This window comes from Dendrobates tinctorius, unplaced genomic scaffold, assembly GCF_039654945.1.
Source record: "Dendrobates tinctorius isolate UK_male_01 unplaced genomic scaffold, ASM3965494v1 ptg000070l, whole genome shotgun sequence".
Taxonomy (NCBI): Eukaryota; Metazoa; Chordata; class Amphibia; order Anura; family Dendrobatidae; genus Dendrobates; species Dendrobates tinctorius.
Window position 1 is genome coordinate 65,121,001 of NW_027361738.1, and position 14,905 is coordinate 65,135,905.

General features: G+C 43.4%; 2 protein-coding genes across 5 annotated transcripts in view; one reads left to right on the top strand and one right to left on the bottom strand.

The window, feature by feature from the left end:
- Positions 1-5,065, bottom strand: part of THNSL1 (threonine synthase like 1) — a 41,563-nt gene extending 36,498 nt beyond the window's left edge. Inside the window, exon 1 of the mRNA XM_073581774.1 lies at positions 4,968-5,065. The gene's annotated coding sequence lies outside the window, so the exon portion shown is untranslated. The remainder of the gene's footprint in view (positions 1-4,967) is intronic.
- Positions 5,066-5,682: 617 nt separating this feature from the next.
- The window catches only part of PRTFDC1 (phosphoribosyl transferase domain containing 1), a 42,846-nt gene continuing 33,623 nt past the window's right edge, over positions 5,683-14,905 (top strand). Inside the window, exons 1-2 of one of the 4 annotated variants that reach the window (XM_073581777.1) lie at positions 5,683-5,812; positions 11,837-11,916. In XM_073581777.1, coding sequence (XP_073437878.1) covers positions 11,866-11,916 — 51 coding nt within the window. In that variant the 5' untranslated portion in view covers positions 5,683-5,812; positions 11,837-11,865. Of the gene's footprint in view, positions 5,813-6,644; positions 6,789-6,915; positions 6,941-11,836; positions 11,917-14,905 lie in introns of those variants that run through there. The other 3 variants (XM_073581776.1, XM_073581778.1, XM_073581779.1) reach the window with 3 other exon arrangements.

Below are 14,905 nucleotides of genomic sequence, written 5' to 3' on the forward strand. Positions count from 1 at the left end.
TTTTCACAAACCCATTGAGCTGTATAGATGATTTCGTTCCAACCCTTGAATCAAAATCGGATATGTCTCTGATATTTTCCACTGACCACTCAATCCGAGGTAAAAAAATAAAAAAATCGGACATGTGAATATCATAAGTACGAGTGCTATCCATAAAAATCACAGATAGCACTCGTACGTGAAAACTGGACATCTAAATGTGTAAAGTAGCTTTTGCAGATGAAGCCCACATGAGCTAAACATTAGGACAAATTCAGACCTCCATGAAACATCCTCTGAGTAAGTAAGGAGTAGGACTGATAGTCATATATGAAGGTGTTGAGTTCGGGTCAGGACACCTGTGACCATTCTGGCCTTCACTCTCCGTACTTAGACCGTGTTTGATAGATATCTGAATTCGGCCTAAAGACAGCGAGATTCCTGATTGGCTGCCAAACCCAACCAGCAATTGGCTGGGACTTTGGAGGCTGCAATTGACTAGAAGTGCCGTCCATCAACTCAGTTGTAAGTTGGGGGTCACACATCCATTTTTCATGGGCCAAGGAGAGACCAAGATGCATAGTGGCCATGGATTTCCTGACCCAAACTTAACTGCCTCATAGGCATATGTAAGACTGTAAGGTTTGGATCAGGAGAACCATGGGCCTTATATTGGCTTTCACCAAAGCTGAAGCAGCAGCACATGGCAGAGAGTTCTTTATTTCAATTACTTGCAATCTAAATTCCCTATCAGTATGTCTTTGGAGTGAGATCAGAAACCGGAGATCCCGGAGGAAATCCTCGCAAACACGGGGAGAACATACAAACTCCTTGCAGATGATGTCCTTGGTGGGATTTGAACTCAGGTCCCCAGCGCTGCAAAGCAACAGTGCTAACCACTGAGCCACCATACAGTGCCAACCACTGAGCCATCCTTCCGCCATGAGATGGTTATGAACCCCTGTAATGAACATTACTCAGATTTTCTTGTGGACCATAATCTAGAGGGCTCCAAGAAAAAAAAACATACATTCACATGTTGAGGTATTGTGAGGACATGGAAAGCTTATTAGGATACAGAGGAGACAGCTGAGGAAGTAACCAGGGCTGACTTGAGCCATTTTAAAGAAACAACCACTGAGGGTCATAAATACCAGGAGAACAGGTTTTAAAACAGTGAAATCTGACTCAGCTCAGAGCCATTTACCTACACAAAAACCGGCTCAGTGACCCATGTGCTTCTGCAGATGTAAGACCTCGCTGCAGATGGATAATAATGCTCCTACAGAAGGAAAAATTATTGAAGGAAAGATTTTAGAGGTTTCTAATACAAAATATCAGATGTAGGATTGCAATTAATGGCCCCAAACAATTTGAATGTATGGAAATACTTCTTCATAAGGCACCTGGCACATGTCCACAAGTCCGTAATCTGGAGCAAATAAATTTACTACAGAAGGCAGCACAGAGTAGTTTGACAATTATCACTTTTGTAGGAAGCCCATGTGACTGTCAGAAGTGAATGATTTTCATTAGCCACAATACAAGGCAGCTTGTGAATGTTATATTAATGGCCATCACATGTCACTAGAGAAACCCCCTATACCTCCGGCAAAAACAAGCCCTGATATAGCCTCATCTCCTACCCAACCCTGCAGAGATTACTGGCTGTCATCCATTCAGCAGCAGAGATGAGCGAACCCCTGGCTTGATGTTCGGGTTCGTCGAACAATTAAAAAAAGGTTCAGTTCGTGTACGAGGACATTACCCAAGCCCGAATCCGAAACTGGACCCCAGTCGCTGGAATGGGGGGCCAGGACATCCAGTGTATGCCACGCTGTCGTGTGCATGACAGTGTGGAAAACACTGCCTCTGATTGTCAGTTAAATCATTACCCCCAGAGAGCCGCGGTTCTCATGCTGTCAAATGACAGCGTGAGCCCCACAGCTGTGAGCTGTCTACCTCCGGTCACTGCTGTCAGCTGATGAGACTACTCCCATCAGCCAATGACTACTGCCGCTAATAATTGCAAGACCAGGCAGCGACTGATGGGAGTAGTCATCAGCCGGCGCCTGCGCTCTAAATACTTAATTTAAACAAAAAAAACAGCATGGGTTCCCCTGTATTTTTGATAACCAGCCAGGCAAAACTGACAGCTGTGGGTTGCAACTCTCAGCTGTCAGCTTTAGCTAGGTTGGTGATCAAGAATATAAAATAAAGAAATGTCTCCCAATGAACTGCGGTGAGCTCACCTCTGCACCGTAAGACTTTTTCTCAGTGTGCTAGCAGTGATCTCACCAAGGTCCCCGCAGTTCAGGGGCTTGGCTGGGAACACAGGCTCAGTTACTGGCAGTAAATTTGATGATGTCACTGCTGGTCATTGAGGCTGCGCTCACAGCAGTTCATTCCCCAGTGGTTCTCAGCCTGGACGGTCGCATCTTGGCACCCTGCAGATTGAAAACTGTTATCTCCAGACAATGATTATGGCATGGGATCGAACGACAGACAGGTAAGGAATGATATTGTTTTTTATTTTCTATTTATTACAAGAGACGAGGGATTCAGTGGAATTAGGCGTTACGCCAGTATAATTGTGTTTATTTTTAAATAAAAATGGAAAAGTGTGCTTTGTTTATATTTCAAATAAAAGACTTTATTTTGGCTGTGTGTTTATTTACATATACAGTAACTATAGGATTAGTAATGGATAAGTGTCTTATAGACACCCCTCCATTACTAAAGACATGGGTTTGATGTCTCTGGATAATACAATGGTGACATCAATCCAACAAATATGGACCCCACTTGCCAACACCATAAGGCAAGTGGGAAGAGCTGGGCAAAGTGCCAGAATTGGAGCATCTAATAGATGGCTGCTATTTTTAGGCTAACGGAGCCAACATCTATGGCTCCTTACCAGCCTGAGAATACCAGCCCCCAGCTGTCTGCTTCAGCTTGGCTGGTTGTCAAAAATGCGGGGGACCCCAGGACGTTTTATTCAAATATTTTTTTAAACAATTAAAAAAAAATGGCGTGAGGACCCTCTATTCTTGATAAACAGCCTTGGTAAAGCTGACAGCTGAAGGTTGCAGCATTTTAGCTGTTAGATTTGCCTGGCTGATAATTGAAAAAACAAAACAGGTGAACTCAAGCACTTTTTTTATTATTATTTATTTAGATTACAGGAAGTGGCTGATGAATACTCCCATCAGTCGCTGCCTGCTCTGTTATTAGCGGCAGCAGTAGTCCCATCAGCTGACACCAGTGACCGGAGGTAAACTGTTTACCTCCGATCACAGCCACAACCTCACACTGTCATTTGACAGCGTGGGAAGTGCGGCTCCCTGACTGGCGGAAATTATTTACAGTACCGCCAGTCACAGTCACAACTGCATGGTCACACTGACATCTGACAGCATTTTCCCGCAGTGCTCTGACCGGCGGTAACCTTTCTGACCTTGATAGCCACATTCAGCTCTAAAAGATGGTCGCAAGCCACAATAAGATCCTGTTCCCCTCACAGTGGTGACACTCGGAGCCCCCATTACTGGTATAATAACAGTCACTGCTTTTCCACAGAAATCACAACGAGGCAGTATACCAACATCCAGGGGTTCCCACCTTACTCATCTTCAACAAGCACTCCCACCACACTGTCCCATCCAGCTTCAAGAACTTCCTCTGACTGGCAATATCATCCTATCTCCAGCTTACCAGACTTAAATGACCTCTGAACTCCTAAACCAGTATACGCGCTTCCAGATCTGCTCTTCCGTGCTGGGCTACTCCTAAAAGTCACCATCTGGAGACTTACTCTTCATAGCTGTTTGCTGACCTGGTGGTAGTGCACCAAGCTGGCAGACAGCCACAATCTACACATCATGGGCCTGCGACCCACATGTGGCTCTCGAGCCACAGGTTGGGGACCCCTGCTCTAGTTCATAGATTATCTACAGGTCACCTGTCCAGACTTAGGACTCATGCATGGGGTAACACCAAAAGGGTATGATTAGGGCCATAATAAGAAGAGAATGCACACCATAGAAACTTTTGAATAGGAATTCCTCCCATTCACTGCCAAGTCCTCTCTTATGGCCGCTCTCTGTTATTAATTGCACATGCAGAGCTGATGACACCACAAGAGGAAAGCCCAGAAGTGACGGATGCACATATTTTTTTCTTGCCAATCTGGAGTCCAGGGCCCCACTGTGATCAGGGGCCCACAGAAGTCGCTTCAGCTGCTACAGCTATAGCTCCATAAAACCTACAAGTGTGACCACGCATGTATAAAAGTAACCAGGCTTGGACTGGCCCATAGGGGAATAGGGGAATACCCCGGTGGGCCCCTATGCAAATCTGGACCCCCAACCTTACTGTATGGGCAGTATTTGTGTCATAATTCACTTAATTCACTTTGTACAGAAAAAAGCAGCATCTCATTCATTAGCTAAACTACCCAGTTTACTATTATATGGCGATATTGGTAAATTTATGAACAAAGGTCATGTAATATTTGTATGCAGGTGAAAAGTGGGCCCCCAAAGTCAATGTTAATGGTGGGCCCTTGGCATCCCAGTCCAACACTGAAAATAACTATTTTATTGGCTAAAGACATAAAGTATACATACCTGATAAAAAGTGGGTGATAACATTACAAATAAAAAGGAAGTATAGCGAAGCACCTTACATCCAGAAACAATAGGAAAGCGGTACAGTCATTAGATTTTCACTATCATTTTATAATGATTAAGGAAATGAATTGGAGTACCATTACAAAATGCATAGTGGATATAATTCAAGCAAAATAGAGCTAGAGGCAGAGAAAGATGGCCGTCCCAAATATTGAAGCTGTGCAAGGTGCGAGTTATTAGGGATCAGTATTGGAAAACCTTTGAGATGTGATAATTATGGGTTCTGAGTGATACAGGCTCTAGTTACAACCATATATATTTATAAAAAATCAATTATGTGGTGCAAGTATTTATTACCTTGTAGTTGGTGTGAATCGATTTGCAGGAGGATCGGCTGCGTCAGTAATCTGTGACCTCTTGATGGAGACCCTGAGACCTGCCTCTTATCTGACAGCACCCAAGCCTCCTCTTTTGATTAGCCGGCCTGGCTCAACAGCACATGTTATTGACATCACAATGATGATGTCACACCAGGCTGGCTAATCAAAAGGATAAGCTCGGATGCTGTCAGGGAGGAGGCAGTACTTAGGGCTCCTGTCCAACGGGCATAGATTACTGACGTCACCGCTCATCACAGTCGCCGGGTGTCGAGGAGCTCAGCGGGAGCCAGTGGTGGCAGTTGCTAAAAGCCTATGGAACCTCAAAGCAAAGCGAGTCTCCATAGCCTATGATCGTCGGAATCGAAGAACGTCGTGGGAAGCGCTGGACTATGTCATGATCTGCGTGGGAACTTTTCTTTCTAATAAATTTGTGAACGAGGGACAGTCTCTTGTTTTTCATTCCTTTTTTTATGTCTTTCAGGTTTCCATTTCTGGACTACGTCAGACAGGCATGGGCTATTAATTCTTTTAAGTAAATTGGTGAACCAGGGAAAAAGTCAGGGAGTGTTTTTTTTTTAAATAAAAGTTTTGTGTGTTTTTCTTTTTACTTACTGAGTTAGTAATGGGGTTGTCTGATAGACGCCTCGTCACTACTAACACCAGGGCTTGATGTCAGCTGTGTTTTGGGACAATTCACAGCTGACATTAACCCCAACTAGAATTACCCAGATTGCCAATACCCCAGGGCTATCGGGAAGAGCAAAAGCAAAGCGCAAGAACTGGCACATCCAATGTGATGCTCCACTTCTGGGGCGGCTGCAGGTTTGTATTTTTAGGCTAGGAAAGGCCCAATAACCAGGGACCTTCCCAGCTTGATAATATCAGTTCACAGCTGTCTGCTTTACCTTTGCTGGTTATCAAAAATAGGGGGACCTCACATTGCTTTTTTAAATTATTTATTAGATTAAAAACATTTTAGTGCCACATAAAAGCCACTAAGGGACCAAAGTTTATTATATGTAGGGCTCTTGTGACATTATATATTTACTGTACATCCATCTATTCTAATATCTTTCTGTCATTTATCTATCCATCTATAGCCTTATATATATTTTTTTTCTTTGAGATTTGTGGATAATAATCGGATGGTCTGAGTGCCGTCTTATTTATTTCTCATACCCATTGACTTGCATTGGTGAGTCTCAGCCGTTTTACGCCACCGTACGCAGCATGTTACAATTTCTTTGTTCCCCAGCCCGATACCAGCTGAGGTAAATCTCGCAGATGTACACTGCCTCGTTGAATAACATTGGAGCATGTACAATACGATTTTTATTTTTTTTAAACACATTGCACTCGAACGTATTTATACACAGATGTGAATGAACCCTTAAAGACTTGCAGTAATCGGAGGCCCCCGTTGCAGCTTTTACATTTGGGCCCATGAGATACAATTTACAACAACTGATTGCTGATCGGCTATAGTAACGTTATCCTAATAGTCGCAATCTTACGTTTTTTACCCTTTTCCAGTTTTCCTAAACTTCTTGACCAAATAGGATTCACGCCTTGTAGTCTCTTCCTCCCCAAATCTCACATGCCTCATGTTACGTAAGCCATGTGCACTGCATGCCTCTCTGGGAAGGAAAGGGTTATCACTTGAGTCTCAGATTGCCAGCAAATTGTAGGGAAACAAGCAGTGTCTTTGAGCTGAGCCCTCCTTCCCCAGCTCAGATCCTAACCTCCCCCATGTCCCCTTCTTCCTTTTTTCCTTCCACAGACAGGAAGGGGAGTTGAGGTGAGCTGGGCTGGGGTTTTGGGGTCTGCACATGGTTGGAGGGGGGTCTTTAAGTGATGCAGTTAGATGGGGGCTTCTACAGATAGAAGGGTGAAGTTTCCTGGATTTTTGGAGTTGTGAGCAGTTGTGTTACTATCAGCCAGCGCACATGGGTCTGTATGGCTGGGATTAGTGAGTGGGATCTCTGTAGGATTACTGAGAGCCATAGGAAGTAAAGGGAAGCGAGTAATGATAGATTAGGATGTGAGCTGGGAAGATGGTGCGGCGGACATGCAAAATACTGCTGCATTATTAATGCAATTTATTAGCGTTATTAGTACAGGTTAAACATTCCTAAAAGGAGATGTGAGTTCTAGAAATCGCTTATTGATTCCGTATCTTTCTGCATCGGGGCCCATTCACACTTGTATTCTGGGGGCACAGAACTGTAGCATATTCTCATGGATCTAGTTTTAGCCCATAGAAGTCAATGGGGTTAACTGAAAAATGCATTCTTTTTCATGTGCGTAGTTATGGCTTCTATGTTTGCCGCATTTCTGCAGCTTTTCGTAAACCACAATAACAAAAGGGAATTTGTAAAAAAATAAAAAATGCAACAGTGAAAAAAAAAAAGTGGAACAAATTGTAGAAAATATACATGATATGTAAAAGTACAGATGAAATGAGGATGCACAGACTGCTGCTTTATAGCAATTCTGTGTTGCTCGATTATTGCACATATATAAGGCCGGGTTCAGACGAGCGTATGCAGAAAAAATGCCCTTTTTTTTTTGTCCGGAAAAAATAAGATTTTTCATCCATATTGTTATTCGTGTGTCCTGTTTTGCTTTTTTTTTTGTTTTGTTTTTTTACATCTGTCAAAATAATAAAAGATTCAATACAGTTTGCTATGATAAAAATTGGAATGGATCTTTAAAAAATGGATGCTTTATGTATGGTCACCGGGATGAGATCCATTATTTTGTACACCGTGATATACAATAGGCAAATCTGATCCAAAATATGGCTCGAAGTAGAGCATGCTGTGATTTATTTTTTTATATATACATGTAGAAGATTGATTGTTTGTTTGTTTTAACACACGAACCAAACAAACAAAAAAGAAAAGACTGACTATATACACTGGACTGCATGCGCCCCAAAAGTGAAATGATGGCATTCTATCCCTTAGGGTGTGTGTACACGCTGCGGACCCGCAGCAGTTTTAGCTGCGGTGTACAGTACCATTCAAATGAATGAATAAAAAAAAAAAACGCTGTGTAGACGGTGCGGATTTTTCTGCCCGGTTTTCCTTCGGTTTTGAAACCGCAGAAAGAATTGACATGTCAATTCTTTCTGCGGAATCCGCAGCGGTTTCCCATCTCCACCATCGTGGAGATGGCAAAACCGCAGAGCAATCCGCAGATAAACCGCAGGTCAAAAGATTTATCTGCGGATTTTGCAAAATCCGCCCAGATGAATCCGCAGCGGATTCCGCAGCGTGTGCACATACCCTTAGGCTCTGTTCACACTTTTCAAGTGGAAAATGCTTCTGGAAATCCTCCTGTTTTGGAGAGGGTTTTTTTTTACTAGTTTTTCTTGTCCAGAAAGTTTTATTTCTAGAAGCGTTCTTTGCAGCCTTTTCACTGCCAATGAAGTGACATGCACATTTTTTTTTTCAACTGAGTGGGTGTTTTTTGTAAAAAAAAACAAAAAATATGTTCAGGAAAAAAAATCCTGATACAAACAGCAAAGTGGATTTTCCATAGAAATTAATTGGAAGAGTTTTCAGAAGTGTATGAAGGATCTCACAGGGGAAGGGGGCGTCGACTTCGCTCACCTCGGGGGAGGGGAGAGAAGGACCCAGCAGGGATCGGCTCTCTGGCGCCACCACTTGCTCCATGTCAGACAGGGAACTGCACCAAGGGCAACTAGTCACCGGAAAGGCTTCCCTTAGGCCGGCGTCACACTAGAGAGAAATACGGGTGAGTGAGAGGTGTAAAAAACGCGCATTGCACACGGACCAATGATTCTGTATGGGGTTGCTCCCATCAGCCGCATATTTCTCGCACATATTTTACGCTCCATGCCAGTCGTCAGCGTACTACGTCCGAAATACGCCAATGCAAGTCTATGGGTGCGCAAAAAAACGGCTTACACATGGACCAGATGTGTGACTCGCGAGAAATACGCACCCGGTGTCCTTTAGAAAAGCCGGCAATTCAGTGCGCAATAGAGTAAAATCACACTGACAGGTTTAATAAAGAAACGAAAGAATAGCTATATACACATAGAATATATATATATATATACATACATGTCATTGAGTTATATATATTTATATTTCATAGAGTTCTACATAGTAGAATAGCTGCAAAATCAATTGTCGGCTTCTGTACAATCATTCCCAAACCCGACATGAAATGACACATGGTTTACATACAGTAATCCATTTCATTTCATGTATTTTTTTATATGTCCCTGACTAATAATTAAATTAGGGTTTGTGTGTCAAATTTGGGACGTCTAGGTGATAAATTAAGGGGTTAATTTGTTGGAAAAAAAAATGCGTGGGCTCCCGCAGCAAAATCGCAACCAGAGAGGTAAAGCGGGTGAGTGAGGGCAGATTTTAATAGCCTTGAGAGATGCGCCTTTTCTGGCACTTATCCTCTCTTTTCCCATTGCCCTGTAGCGGTGGCTAATAGGTTAATGCCATCACGCAATTGGAGGGTGACATTAAGCCGATTAATAATGGAGAGGTGTCAATTAGACACTTATCCATTATTAACCCTAGACTATTAATCGGTTAAAAAACACACACAGACATTAAAAATTATTTTAATGAAATAATGACAGCTAGTTTTTGACAAGATTTATTGCTCTAGTAATTCAAAAATAAACCATCGATCTGTAACAAAAATAAAACAAAAAAGCAACCATATCTTTACCTCTCCGCTGCTCAGTCAGGTCCCCCGCAGCAATCCATCCGAAAGGGTTAAGTGGTTTACACAGGGACCGGTGCTAATGCGACCAGCCGCATGTAAACCACTGCCAGAATGAATTATTTCAACTCTGCGCAGCCTCCCTGGCTGCCCTGAGATGAACTAATTACTATGGGAAGGTTTCTGCATTTTTTCCCACGCTCATCAGTTCACCTCAGGTCAGCCAGGGGACTCCACGCAGCCTCACTGACGTCACACTGTGTGAGCTGCCAGCTGTGACCTGTGGTAATCTTAGTGATGTCACTGCAGCCAGGTTCTTATGCTACTCTCAGTTATTCCGGCGGCCGTGCCGAGCGGTCACGTTACTGATGTCACCGCTCATCACAGTCTCCGGATGTAGCACAGTTGGGAATTGTCATGGGACATCCATAATATTGATTTACGGCAGACAACGTGACTTTTTTTTTTGCCAATAAATGGGTAAAAGAAGGTAATCATCGGGAAGTGCTTTTTTATAGTTAAAGGACTTTTATGTGTGTTAATTTCTTTTGACTATGGGTTTAGTAATGGGGGTGTCAGATACCTCTCCATTACTAACCCCTGGGCGTATGTCAGTGGACATTACACAGCTGTAATCAACTTTAAAACCATTACCCCGATTGCCACCGCACCAGCGCCATCAGGAAGAGCTGAGGCTAAGCACCAGAATTGGCACATGGACATTTCTGGGGCGGCTAAGGGCTTGAGTTATTAGTCTGGAAAGGAGCCAATATCCATGACCCCTTCACAGCCTATTAGTATCAGCCCACATATGTCTGCTTAGCTTTTACTGGTTATTTCAATATTTAAAATGTTACAATAATTTTTAAATTATTTTTTTTTCTTTTTTGACCCTTTTTAATAACTAGTAAAAGCTATGCGGACAGATGTCAGCTGTTAATAGGTTGAGAAGCTCCATGGATATTAGGCCCCTTCCCGCAATAATGACACCAGCACACAGCTTTCTGCTTTCCCTTAACTGGTTATTAAAAAAAGGGGGCATCCCATGACATTTTTTTTAATTATTTATTTAATAGGTTAAATAAGGCTAAACACCCTTTAGTGCCACATGGAAAGCACTAAAGGGTGCTAGTAGGAATCTTATGACATTAAATATCTACAGGACATCTATCCTATTTATTCTATATATCCATCTATCTAACGTATATCTTTACATAAGATTGCTTTATTAGTTTCTAAACTAGCTTTAAATGACAGTGAATTACTGTATGTAAAAGCTGATAATTACATATGGATTGTATATGCATGTCATATGGATGCTAGGTGAGAAAAATCGCATTGTATTCTCATAACACTCGTCCTTCTTTTCTGGATCAACTTTGGACCGTTTTTTTTTTGTTTTGTTTTTTTCTTCATAAGGTAGTGTGACTCCAGCCAAAAGGGATGAGATTTTTATTAAATCTTGTCCAAACATTTCACCTTTTGCAATGTATAGGTTCAAATTTGCAATAAATCAGCCGCAAAATTGGTGACAAATCCTCATGGAACACATGCTGATTTTGATGTGGATTGACATGGAAAATATGTTCTTGTGATCCCTCCTGGCAGTTTTATCTATAGAAGTGTACGAGCTGCAATGCAAAATTTGCTAAAGGGTCCCAAGCTTATTCTAGATCTTTAATATTTGTTTTCTCAATTGGGCCAAAGGGACCTTTTGAACCCCCTCGGTGAGCCTGGACCCTTTTTTTTGCCCCTGCATACATTGCTATGCCCCTTGGAGGCTCCAGTCATATCTAAATAAATCTTAACCATATACAGGGAAAATTCTTCAACTTTCTGAAGTTTCAATTTCATTCCAAAGACAATGAGAAGACCCTGAACCAAAGGCTGCAAACCCCTCCATCCCAATAGTATACGCCATAGCCTCTTCTGCATGGAGCAGGAGCGGAACAATAGATTTCTATGTAAAGCCAAAGTGTCGAGAATTTGCTTGTCCCAACAGTTATACAGGAAAGCAAACATGAGATCTTGGAATATACAGGTTATATTGTTTGCTCTTTGCACAAACCTGCCAAATATTACCTGTTACAACTCGTATCATACACGTTGTGTTCCCTCCTCCTGCAGCGCTCGCAAGACATCTGGATCTGGCATAAATGGATGACAACTTTTCCCAGCTTTCTCACACCTCAGGTTGTGGACTGGTGGTAAGTACGGTAATCCCACACGTCTTGTGTAGGATTGGTGTAAGGCTCCATTCACACCTGAATTTTCAGTTCCATTTTGAGAACAGAGAAACATAATTCATATGAAAAACTGAAGGATGAGTAACTGATGCGACCAGATAAAGTCCCAATCACAACAATAACCCTCATATCTCCTGTCCTCTGCACTTTTATTTTACTCAGCATAAACTGACCTATTTCACATCAGGAACATGATGCTTTCTCTTGCGGTTACGCTTGGTGTTATGTGCGGATTTTCCCCATAGACTTGTATTAGATGCGGAAAATCTGGAAGTAAAAATATGCACATGTGCCTTTAGTGTGCAATATCCAAAGGCAGAAGAAAAGAGATGGCACTCACCGTCCGTAAAATCCAAACTTTATCGTAGCATAAAAATCTTCAGCAGGGGAGCAATGTGAACAAGGAACGGATGACGGCCGTTTCGCGCTGCCGCTCTTAGGACCCGTGGAAACGTCCATAGTCCGTTCCTTGTTGACATACAGTAGCTTAAAAATCATCAGCAGGGGAGCAATGTCAACAAGGAACGGACTATGGCCACTTCGCGCTGCCGCGCTTCCACGGGTCCTAAGAGCGGCAGCGCGGAACGGCCGTCATCCGTTCCTTGTTGACATTGCTCCCCTGCTGATGATTTTTATGCTACAATAAAGTTTGGATTTTAAGTACGGTGAGTGCCATCCCTTTTCTTCTGCCTTTGGATATTGCATGCTTTTTTCTGATTGAGCACCCATCCTTTCCCTGTTTGAGACAAATAGCATCAATTTGTTCTTGGTCTGAACAGGTACCTGGTGATTGCAGTGGTGCGGATGCACTTTGCTCTTTTTGTTGTCTCTTGTGCCTTTAGTGTGCTTTCGCGGCGGAAACACATCAAAAACACATGGGATCCGCACATGACTGTATCCAAAAAGTTTTGTCACAGCCATATACCAGGAAGCATCAAAAGACAAGAGTCAAAAATGCAATAAAAATGCATGTAAAAAGAAAAGGTTAGAATTACATTAAGAAAACGTCACCTTGATGTGTCTGGTGGGCACACAGGAATTGACCAATTTGAGCAGCAAGAACCTCAATTTTACAAGTATTTTTTTATATATGGTGATAGATATTGATGCAAATATATATATATATACCGGGCCGGTATCAGCGGGATGTGTCACAGCAGCGGGGACCCGGTGCGTGGCCCTGGGCGCCCAAGTAATGGGGGAAATGTAATGGTTTGAATGAATAGTTTGTGACGCCACCTGTGGTGTTCGGCAAGTGAGATGTTAGGCCGACGCTGCATGCAGATGTTGCAGCCAAGATGGTGAAGCTCCCCACAGGTGGAGCTGTAGCCCCAGGGCAGTGTAGATGTAGGGGAAGAGGAGAGGCACAAGCGGTGTAGAAGCTGGAACCCAGATGTAGCGGTGCTGGGTGTGTTGGCGCAAGAATGAATGGAAGACACCAGGGCTTGCAGTTCCAAAGCTTTACTCACAGTCTGTAGTACACACAGGTGCCTGCTTCCGTACTGTGTCCTCCGGGCCAGGGACTCAGTAAACCTCCAGGCAAGATGGAATGCTCCCTTCCAACACTCCGCCAACATGTGCCTTTCTGAACGTCTCCTCTATAGCGCCTTTAAGTGTGAAGTACTCCCAGTACTGAGTTACACTGGAGTGCCTCCTGACAGATGTTCCCAAGAACTCTACTTGTACGGCAGACAGCTGTAGCCTGCTTCGGGGACTCCTTACTCCTGAATCCCGGCTCTCTATCCATGTTGCTGTTGTGTCCCCAAGTCTTAGATGGGAGTAGTGCATTTACAGCCCACTACTCCACCGGTGTCTGCTGCAGAACCGTTAGTATCCATACAACCTCGGGGACCCGGCCTTGCGCTTAGAACTTCTAGGCAGGGTTCTTCCTCTAACCCACGTCCTCTGTTCCCTTTTACTCCTACGTTCCGTACTAGTCTCTCCTTCTTATGGAAGATCAGGTTTCGGTTCAATGTCTTTCTCCTTCTTTCCTTTCCCGTGCCAACAGACCCAGGTCACTGATATCTGCTGCAGCACCTCCTTCCTCCATCCCTCTTCCAGGGATCTCCTTTCCTCTCTCCGACTGACTGACCTCTAATCCTAAACCCTCCCGCTCTTTTATGTATTCTAACTCCACCCGCCTCCCAGCACGTTTCGTGTTCCAAGCAGGGAGACACCAAAGGTGCTCTGCTACACTCCAAGCAAGGAGCCGCAATGTGGCTTTGCTACACTACTATGTTGTGTGGGATGCAGGTGTTGGAGCGTGGTCAGGAGCCTCCAACTTACCTGGATGGTGGGGTACCACACCTCAGAAGCAGGTGCAGTACCTCTGTGGCGACCGAGCCTCAGGGGCGCCACTTATATATAGGAAAGAGTGGAGCAGCAATCTGCGTGAGCTGAGATATTTGCAAGCATTGACTATATAAATTTGAATCATTATCGCCATGTAGAATATACTTGTAAAATTGAGGTTCTTACTATCCATTCCTGTGTGCCCACCAGCCATGAGACCAGGTGATTGATTGAATCCTAACCTTTTCTATCACACATGCCGCTCCTGAGATTAAAAAAAACCTTCAAATTTAAAGGGCAGGTAGGATCCAGCACTAATTATAAATGACCTACAGCATCATTCACCCATCAGTGGACAGTCCATATCAATCCCTAGTCAGTCCATGGCACACGGATGTGTGAATCCAGCCTTAGGGCTCATTCAGACATCAGTTTTTATCACTCGATCACTACCCATATTTTTCATGGGTAACATTCATACCTATGATATTCTATGGGGTAGTCCATTGTTTTCCTCGAACTGTGTGGTCCGTATTGGAGACTTGTCATATATTGATCCGAGTGTTGCCAATGCAAGTCTATGGATCCGTGAAAATATGTGGATGCCATCCATGTGCTGCTTGTTTTTCACAGACTGTTTGATAGGAGAAGCTGGAGA